Source organism: Megalobrama amblycephala, linkage group LG22 (genome assembly GCF_018812025.1).
Source record: "Megalobrama amblycephala isolate DHTTF-2021 linkage group LG22, ASM1881202v1, whole genome shotgun sequence".
Taxonomy (NCBI): domain Eukaryota; kingdom Metazoa; phylum Chordata; class Actinopteri; order Cypriniformes; family Xenocyprididae; genus Megalobrama; species Megalobrama amblycephala.
The window spans coordinates 13,382,825-13,393,660 of record NC_063065.1 but is presented as its reverse complement, the minus strand read 5'-3'; the positions used below and the strand labels follow the sequence as shown (position 1 = coordinate 13,393,660).

General features: G+C 40.5%; 1 protein-coding gene across 1 annotated transcript; it reads right to left on the bottom strand.

Annotated features, from left to right (window-relative positions):
• Positions 1 to 2,263: 2,263 nt before the first annotated feature.
• On the bottom strand, positions 2,264 to 5,824 carry amer2 (APC membrane recruitment protein 2). The gene has a single exon (XM_048175108.1). The coding sequence runs from the start codon at positions 5,605 to 5,607 to the stop codon at positions 3,643 to 3,645; it is 1,965 nt and encodes a 654-aa protein (XP_048031065.1). The 5' UTR covers positions 5,608 to 5,824; the 3' UTR covers positions 2,264 to 3,642.
• Positions 5,825 to 10,836: the final 5,012 nt, after the last annotated feature.

Sequence of the window (10,836 nt, the reverse complement as noted above, 5' to 3'; positions counted from 1 at the left end):
AACATACCATAAGAACAATTTCTTAAGCATTTTAGAATTATATCTGAAGAACCGTGTTGCATGGATGCTGAAAATTAAGCTTTGGAATAAATTACATTTTCAAATATATTATAAAACCGTTAGTTCTTGTCCTTGATTCTGGTTGCTCAGTAGCTGTGTTTTATTCACGATAAAACACGGCTATGACCGCTTCACCCAGCGGTTCTGTGTATCACTACACAACACCCTTAGCAACCACTCTTAGCAACATAAACTGTATGTTCTCAATTGATATTGTTCATTGAAGCTTACTGTATTATGTAGAAGAAAGCGTTTTCTTTCAGGTCAGTCCTATGTTCATAGCAAAAAAACTGTTTAAATGTCCAATGTATTATCTTGTCCTTTTAACATTTAGGGGTTTTCCCATGACTGACAGCTCTAGTCAAAGCATTTGTCCGTGTTCACAACAATTCAGTCTTTTCAAAGTAAAAGTCTTAGTTACTGACTGACACACTCATAAAGACAGTCTTTGCCGCCATCTAATCTTCTGTTGCTGTTTACAGTCAGGGACTATTTTTTCCAGTGGAAGGAAGGCTTTTAGTGAAAGTTTACTTCATGAAAGTTGCATTGATACATATTTTTGGTTTTAATATTTGTATTGTGTGGTAACCGTTGTGTGGTAACGCTTCGCGTTGTGCCTAACAACACCCTTCAGCCGTGACTTATTCATGATACAGCAGCACTAGCCTCGAGTACCTTATTGCTTACTTAAAATACAAAAAAAGTGTACTTTTGTACTGTATTTTTGATCAAATAAATGCAGCTTTAGTGAACATAAGAGTTTTCCAAACACTCAAGGTATACCATGAGCATGGCTACCGAATTGCCACACTAATGATTATGCCTTTGGTCCTGGTTTTGGAACAGATTCTGAGCTCATTAAACAGGCCCTCTAAGCCCCTGCGGGTGTCAAACCGAGGATAGAGCCCTGGGGTATCCCATCCGGCTCCCAGGTGCGATGAGAGCTAATGAGAATATGATCTCAGGGATCATCAGGTTAAACCACCCCCTTCCGTCAGCCACATGCTGTATTACTGAGCGTTGATACACCAACACATTATGCCACAACTGCCAGATCTGCTATCTAATTCGAGCACGTATATGCATTTATTCTACTGTAAGCACTGTTTACATATCATCACCATGTTTTTTGGACATGCCGGTAATACCATGGTATTCTTTGAAGTACATAGCCTACACTAAAACAAGTACTGTTTAAAAATTGTGATGTATGAATATAAAATATCATGGTATACATAGCATAGTGTAGCATAGTAGCATAGTAACGCTAGTGTTTTTTGTTGTTGTTTTTTTTTTTGTTGTTAAAAAAAAAAAAAAAACATGTTTCTCTCCATTTGACCCTGTTCCCTATCTCTCTCATTCACAGAATCAGGTCTTGAAAACTAGGCCATCCAACCATTAGTCACACATACACACTCACAGTCAGCTCTGCTTATGCATACAGCCGTAATGTCTAATTTTCTGCTCACACACACACACACACACACACACACAGATAAAACACATTTTAAAGGGTAAATCCAGATGACCCAATTACAGCGCCATCATAGCTAATGCTAACTAATTCTTTAGACCATGGCAGTTAATAGCTCTGCACACATAAACATACACACATTCCAGCAGTTTTCTCATGTGTAGGGATGATATCAGAGGGATATGTTGTTACATAAGACTTTTACATAAGAAGCCACACTGCAGTGAAGAGCTGTTCAGGAGTGAATGTTTTTCGCTGCACCATTACTGTTGGGACTGCACCAAATCCCCCCTTCAGAAACACAAACACACACACATATCCATGTCTTCATCCACTTGGCCTTAATGAACAAGCACTAAATCGAGCATAGCTCTTTCTTATCTGTATTCACTCCACACGCACTTCCTTTTTTCACCTCACTCTCCCAAAACCACATCAATAACAGATCCATGACAATGGAAGCCCATAATTTCCCCCCATAACCCACAGTAAACACCTCCCTTTGTCAACCGGATTCACACCGACAGCTGAACCCAGACCAACTTTCTTCTTCCTTCCTAACGGGTAAAATTTAAATCCCAGCAGACTGTGGCTGGCTGCAAAAAAGACAACCGTGATGCTCTTTACATCTCTGCGATTAAAACTGATAGCATCTAAGCTGCCCACATGGCCCTGTTATGTGTGTGGAAAATGATGCATGTAATCGCACTTGAATAGATGTCCACTTCCTGAATGTACACAGAGAGTTGTTTTATTTATTAAATAATGAACAATTTAAAGAAAGGTAGCATATCATAAAAGAAAGGAAGCATATCATAAAAGAAAGAGAGCATATCATAAAAGAAAGAAGGAATGGGCCTTCTGAAGAGAAAATGTTTTACAGCTTACAAATAAAATGTCCCAGTGGTGAAGAGTTTTTAAAAAAACGGTAAAAAATCTTACTGATTGAGACTGAAGTCAAATACTGCAAAAAATAATTTTCTTAATCACTATTTTTTTCTTGTAAAATATAAAAAAAAATGTAAATGTAAATTTCATCCATTGTAAGGATTTGTTTTTATACTGGAAAACCAGAAAAAAACACTGATTAAGCAAATGATTTCTGCAGTGATTGCTCACAAATCTGAGAGCCAAAGGTTGATGACATCTCCAGGAGAACAACCACATGATGGAAGACAGTTAACTCTTGATACATATGGGCTTCTCCATATCTTTCTCTCCTTTATTCATTGAGCAGTGAGCAGGCAAAAAAACAGACCTGTGTGTAGAGTGATGTCATGCTACATTCAGAAATATCCGCTCAGTATGTCCAGGTTAGCAAGAGTAGTACAAATCACTGTGAAAATGATCCGGAGAGATTTATTTTTTGCAAGTCGTGTTTTCCAACAGACAAAACAAGCAGTGCACACATATCCACAGTGAGGTCACAGGGAGGTCCTTGTCCAATATAAAAGAGTTACAAAAGTGGAGATTCGGTAAAAAGAACGATTTTCTTTTCATCATTATCAATAGGAAGTCACGTTGTGTGATACGAAAGTGTGTCTCAAACAAAAGGCTGTGTTCCCTGATCCAGTTTGAGTGTACAAGACTCCATGCAGCTTTATTTAGGAGTGTCAGAAGTGCTTGGTTTCATCTCACACAGTTCTAAAATTTATTAAGTGTAAAATACTGGAGAGATGAAGATCGCAGCTGCGTTTTACACAGTGCTTATGGGATGACAAAGCAAGAAATTACCACAGTTTCACATATTCCATTGGAAGAGAATGAGAAGTTTTTTGATATTAAACATTCTTCTTAGGATCTCACCGTATTATTCCTCTTTGAAAGGCTGGTAAGGTAAATAAAAAACCCTCAAGCTTACAATATTATGAATGTCATGTGTTACATATTGCAGTGCATTCTACAAAACTCTTAATTATATTAGGGTGTAATATGCAACATCACAATTCATTTTAAAGATGTAAAAACAGTTAAGATATAGTCCTCAGTAGACGGGTGAAATCAAAAAAGTGGAGGTTGATTGCTTCATATCAAAAAACATTGTTTTGGCCTAAAGCTCTTGTGATAGATTTCTATTGTCAGAAACATCTGATGGGCCTCCAAGCTTTCTACTTCCTGCTTTGTGAGGTGGGGGTGCTTTTGTTGCCAGAACGACGGACAGGAACCTTCGAGACAGGGATTCGAGTGCGTGGTGGGGCATCAGTCTTTTTAGGAGGAGTGGTTGAAGTGGGGCTGAGATTAGAAGACAGCGCTCCTTGGCTGGAAGAGTGGGACGGTGGTGTTTGCCTCACACTAATAGGGATCTTGGAATCTCGAGGCAGGCTGGTGCTGCCTTTCATGGATCGGAATGAGGAAGTGACGGAAGACGAGCATTTCGGAGAAGGTAAGTTCATTTTTAGGTCACCTGCAGATTTTGTTGGTGAACTCACGTCATCGTCTGAGCCAGCAGCACTTGGGCTGTCGGGGTCATAGAGGTCGTAGAGCGCATCACCAGAACAGCTATCCTTCAGCAGGCCGTCCCGACGGAGGAAGGTGCTGTCCTCATCCTCTGGGCCAGGTGTGGGAGAGTCCCAGTAGCCTTCATCACTTGGTGGGGCATCCTGGAGTTCTTTATCAAAAGGGGGAGGTGAGGGACGAGAGGGTTGCTGCTTTCCCATCTTGCTAACTCCACTCACTGGGATCTTACTGAGCCCAAGTGCCTTCACTTGAGGTGGCCTCTTCTCAAGCCGGGTTGGTGCATGATGCAGAACAGGCTCTGTACGTCGTAGCACTGGGGAGTCTTCAACCTTCTGGGGTAACATATGCCATAGACCCTGCATGTCAGCATCATCAACACCCTCAGGACTAGCCATCTCCTCCCCTCCGCCCATGTAAGCAACAACTCCACTACCCTGTGGCTTTTTGGGGGCTGCACGTGGTCTTTGGTGGGCTGGAATGTAGCAAGAAGCATGGATAGATGTAAGACTACTGACCTGGGGAGGAAGTGGAGGCTTGGCAGGAGAGCATCTCTCAGAGTTTGTCCCGGCTCCACTTAATCTGCGACCCATGCAGCCCCCGCTACTGCTACCGGTTCCACTGCTCGTGGCACTTCCCCCATTCCCAGAATCCTCTTCTGGGTCAGCAATGATGTCACCACAGCCTGTTAAAGAATCAAAGCTTTTTAGTGAAGTAACATCGGTGAACATGGAGCATAAGCGATCCACAGATTGCTCGGATTGTGGGTCAGCTGTGCTGTGCTCCATTGGAGGGGTCAAAGCACAGGTCGGAATGGAGGACAAAAGTTCTGAACCGATGTTTTTATCATGTTGGAGCCCTCCTGTCTGAACTCGGACTGGAGAAGGAGCAGGAGACTCTTCAGTGACTGTATGTTGTTGGGAAAGAGGAGGACCAGAGTAACCACACTCCACTTCATTAGTACCCTGAAATTCTTGCATAGATGTTGCCTTCCATTTCTCAGCATCCCCTGGGAGAGGAGTCTTCTCAAACACTTGTGGCAGGGGCTCAAGAGTCAGTGTCATGTCCTTCTCTGTTTCCACACTGCCAGAGCTAGGGGAAAGTATTAGTTCTCCTTCCTTCACCTCTTTGGCTACCTCCACAGAGTCCTCTTGAACCTGAGGCTTCCGCCGCCAACGCATGCTGCTGAACAGCCCCTTAAGTCCTCGTCCTCGTCGTCCCACTGTAGTAGTTCCATCCCCTGCACGGCTGCTGCTCCGGCGCAGTAAAGAGAAGAAGCTGAAAGACTTGGTGATGGAGCTGCGGAGGGGGGCGTTGGATACACCATCTGGTGTGCCGGCGTGGAGCTGGTCACTACTGGCAGATTCCTCTTTCCGGTGGCCATCAAGCTCCGAAGGAGTGTCCGTTATTAAGCCATCATGGGTTTTGCTCCTAACGAGCTCTAGCGTCTTGCCAGCGGCTTTACCGGTGGACTCCCCTTTGTTCCTGACAGAGAAAATACTCGGCATGCTGCTGCCGGACTTGCGCTTGCTGAACAGCTTGAAGGCGGCTTTGTTGAGCTTTCCTGGTGGCTGTGGGTCACATGGAGGCGGTTCACTGCATTCGTTTTGAACCTCCATCTCTGCCACTGTCTACTGCACCCTCTGTTTTTCTTTCTTTCTTCTTCTCCCTTTATTTTACCTTGTCTCTAACTGCTTCTTTCCTTTTCCTCTCCCTTTCCACTTCTATCCGCTGCCTTTGCTTGTTGGTGTTCTCCCCGCCTCGCTCTCTTTCTCTCTCACTGGTGGCTGCGCCTGACAGTCTCTATGGTAACTGGGAGGGTTAAGCAGCTTTCGTCAGCGCTGGAGGCGAGCCAGCACTTTTTTCTCCGCCCCCACAGCTCGCCCCCTCCGTACACACAAACACACCCTCATCCCCCACACTGCAAACATCAGATATCCTTCTCCTCTTTCTTCCCTCAATTATTCTCTTATTATCTCACTGAAGACGCATGATATGCATCTATGTGCGGGCTTTAAAGAATGGGTGTGTTGCTTTTTAACATCATGATTGTCGTCATGTGCATGTGAGTGCAACTGTGTACAAATATGTATGTGCGTGTGTACATAATAGACAGAAAGTTTTGGCATTCTATACTTGTGTTTTTATAGGGGTTATAATGGAATTAGTGTTGCTTTGTTGATTTGTTTTGAAATGCAGTTATGTCTGGAACGTTTCCAGAAATGCTATAACGATCAGGAGTATTAGAGGAAATAAATGGAGTGAGGACAAACCTCTCAGTGTAAATGAAAATAAGCCACTGAAAATCCCCCTCAGATGAAAAGGCTCAGGAAAACATTCGAGCTGTGTGGTTGCTGTAGAGTCTGTACTTAGGATTTAAGCAAAAGCTGCTGATTTGAGAAATTACAAGTATGAAGACATGAGGCAGATTTAGATAAACATTTCACTCACTTATAATGAATGCATGCACAACACACTTGAAATGGTTTGGAGAAATGGCTGATGAAATTTAAATGAGATTAGAGCAGCTCACGCTGGTGGTCCTCACCTGTTATGGGCCGTCTGGAGTGGTTGATCATATTCAACGTATCCTTCAATAACCCGCAGTCCATCTGCCCCCAGCATATGGGCCCAGGGGGACTCCTGTTACCACACTCTCTTACACAACAGCAATTAGTTAGTCCAATTGTGTGCAAACGTAGTTAACAACTGAAAGCTTTTGGGTTTTCTTTTTTTAGTAGTTGAAATATATACATGGAGACATTTGGTGAGGAACATTATACTTTATAAATGTTGTGGCAGAGCTAATAGACAAGGTTCCCACACTTTTAGACCACCGAATTTCCATGACTTTTCTAGTCATATATACTGGAGGGACATGTCACCCCTACTTTTTGTGAAATAATCACCATACAAATAAAAGATTATACACGACCACATAAAACCATATCTTTTAGACCAAGCAAAGTCTTTATAGTTGCTTTGGACTGAATGAACGTGCAATTAGTAAGTGGTAATTTACTATGGTTAGCCCTCACTTACTTGCCTTTCAGTTAGGACTACTGGGTGAACATTACATCACCTAATTAATATTCATGAGCCAAACTGATAAGGTCTACAGTATGGATTTATTTAAAATAATAATAATAGTAATTTTATGTAGATTGCTCTTGCAAAGAGAAATTATTTAACAATGAAAAAAAATATTTGAGCAACTAGAAAAAAAAATGGTAACACTTTAAAATAAGACTCAATTCATCACAATAAAATCCCCAAAGTTAAATCAACTCTGCTCAGAGTACATATGGTCCCTCTCTAAATAGTGTTAAAGTAACACTGAACCAGAGTTAAAGTTAATGAGATAATTAAGCAATTAATATGGCTGTGACTGAAGTCAGTTGTAGTTCTTGTGTTTCTTTTTTCTTCAGTGATTCTGCTTGTTAACAGCAGGTGTTCATCACAAATGCACAATCATCACTTAATTAATTGCTTAATTACCTAATTAACTTGAACTCAGCTTCAGTGTTATTTTAACACTATTTAGAGATGGACCATATATAATAACCAACATTTTCACATCAGTTATTAATCTAGGTAAGTGTTAATTTATATACCATCATCCATTGTTCATTCATTATGTTCATTAATTTATGCAAAATCAATTTACTCTAAAAATTGTCTGACTTCTTTAAGATTTTATTAATTACTATGCTTTTTCCAGGCCTAGAAATCACATTATTTATTTTCATTTCCATTTTTTTCCATGATTGTGAGAACCCTGAATAGAATGCAAGCAACATCAGGGCTAAATAATGATACCTACATCCTTCGATTGGCCTCTTCCCTTATTTTCAGCATTCCCTTAAGACATCTTGAATAAATCCCCATGAAACTGATGTGCCCACCCATCCACCCCTATCTGTACACAGGCCTCTTCTTCCACCTCACTGGTATGAAACAATGTCTACATTCACACAATGTACAGGGGGGGCCGAAGCATACAGTGTGTGTATGTGTGAAGCGAAGCCACTGTGCAGCAGTTTCAGCGAGGTCAAGTCTTCCTGGCCTCTGATTCAGCTTTGGCTTCAGGTCTGCGCTGGACCAAAACTCCCCACCTGTGTTTGCCATTTCTGTCAGCAGCCCCTGAGGCATGGCGGCTGGAATTTGCCACCACACCCCTTGTTTCTTTGGGTCAGTTTGGGTCTGTATACTCATTCTCCACTCTCTGGGCCACGGGAGGCCTGTCTGCTTGAGGGTATACAGGGAAAAAAATTAACTAGAACCACAAGTTGAGAGACCAACACGAAGAAATCGAAAGAAAAAAGAAAGAGACCTTAAACGATCTGAAACCGTTTGCGACCATTTTTTTTAAGGATCCACCTCGGTGGATAAACACAGTTCTCACATCACTGACATGTCGCTGCCAACAAAAAATTTTTTCCTGAGAAACAAACTAGGACATTTGGAAGAGTATAAAGCTAGACTGTTTGCTATTAAGGGTGTGTTAGCCAGATTTTACAATGCTGCCCCCCCCCTATTATCTTTAGCTGAAAAGGACAAAGGTGTGCACAGATTCTTCAAAGCTCTTATTGTGGAGTTTGTCAAGGCCAGACTGGATCAGTGACATCAATAATGGCAGTGTTTTAAACCAAAGACAAATCTTCTCATGAACTGATATGCAGCATAATGCAGTTGGCACTCAAATAGAAGACAAAGGGAACCATTTTAACCTCACTGTTTAACCTTCCCACAGAGAAGTTGAACATATTCAATTGAAAAAGAGATTGTTCAAACATTGTTGTCATGTCAGATATATCATCGTCATCATCTGAAACCACATCTGTTCACTGTGGTAACAGTTTCTGTTTACTATGGAAGCGCATGGATAGAATTCCATAAATCCCAAAAGGGATTCCATAGTTTACACTATATATATATAATCAAATCAAAATAGGGTCTGTGAATAACATTGCATGATTGCATGAAAAGATGTTCTACAATATGAATAGACTAAATATGACAAAAAGAAAAAAAATCCATTCCGCTCACTCCAGAATTCCCTTATTCCTGTACTTAGCGTTGAGCGGCTTTGCGTCTTATTAATACAGCCTGACCTGCGGATGTATTTCATGCGCGTCCCGTCACTGGTTCTCAGATTTGCAAACCAAACACGGCTTACGGAGTCACATGACACAGCTTTACACCCTATTGTGACCTCTGGTAGAAGGTGAGATTTACAATAAAGCTTATAATTACCTGAATGTGAGGAAAAAAAAAAAACTGGTATAGCTTTTACCTCATAAACCATTCAAAATTGAACATGAAAATTGGATATTGAAGGGGGAAACATAGGCAGTGACCTGCCTGAAGTTTGTTTCCTGGAGACACAGTATCACATCTACATCCATAACCACCAACACTAATGGAGACAGTGAAGAATAAGTGATTACATCATTCTATGGGTTGTTTGGATGAATCTGAGTGCTTATTACATGGACACATTTGACTTATGCACACATCAAAAAACACCGTTGTTACTTGCTGTATTTATTTTTAAGATGTACTTATCAAATCAAGTTCAATGACTTATGCTTAGATGAAAGATGAAAGATAAAAGACTTGAATGTACACGCATTTCACACTCACACTAGCCTTTGTGTGCATATCTTTACAGACATACAGCAGACTATCGTCTAGGGCCGCGTTCGCAGGGATTAGTGCTAATTCCCATTCCGTCTAGTGATCCTCCTCCAGTCAGTAATACAGGTCCCAAGGGTTTGGGCACAAATACCACTTTTATGATGTGCTTCCAAACGCTAGATGGATGACGGACGGGTACTTATAGAAGTGTGGTAAGATACAAACAGACTCTCAACCATTTTGAGATGATTCTCAATGAGTTACTTATTTGACCCTCATTGGACTACATATGAAAAATAAGACACTTTTGTAATCAGCTTAATTTGAGCTCTGTATAATTCACATACTGTACTATATTTTCTAAATATTATGTCAGATTAGATTTAGTACATCCTAAATCATAATATGCTGAAAAAACGTTAATTGGGATGAGCTTATGGTCTTGTTTGACTTAGAAAAATAACCATATAATATCCTATATATTAATTTAATAGACATTTAGGCCACAGGCATTTACTATATTTCTTTGTTTTATGATTATATAGCCTACTACCAGTCAAAAGAACAATTAAGATTTTTTTTGTGTTTTTGAAAGAAGTCTTATGTTCACTAAGGCTGCATTTATTGGATAGAAAATTGTGAAATGTTATTACATACATCAATTCAAACAATGTAATGCATCCTTGTTAAATAAAAATAAAACTTAAACTGTTTTCAACATACAATAATAATTATAATATTTCAGAATATTACCGTTTTTACTGTATACTTGATCACATAAATGCAGCCTTGGTGAACATAAACGAGTTCTTTCAAAAATATGAAACAATCACAATTATTACACGTGTATAAGAACTTTTGAGGTAATGTATATCTGCAATTGATTATTTTGTATGTGACAAAGACAGATTGCTGTAGATTAATTCAGATTAGTAGCCGTAATGATTTATTGTTAGCTCATATAATCACCTATAAGTAAATATGACCTTTGACCTGCTCTGACATCACATTAACCTTTTGAGTTCCTAACTAACCCCCGACAATCGACCAGACTGCACATGGGTCACTTGTGTGCAGGGCATCTCTGCAGTCATCCTTCATTCTGGACAGCATCAATCTTTTCACCCTTCAAGATAACAGCGAGTGACATGGAACGAATGAAGTTTTGAGTCTGAACACATGAAAAAAAGAATGATTTGAGTCACAAG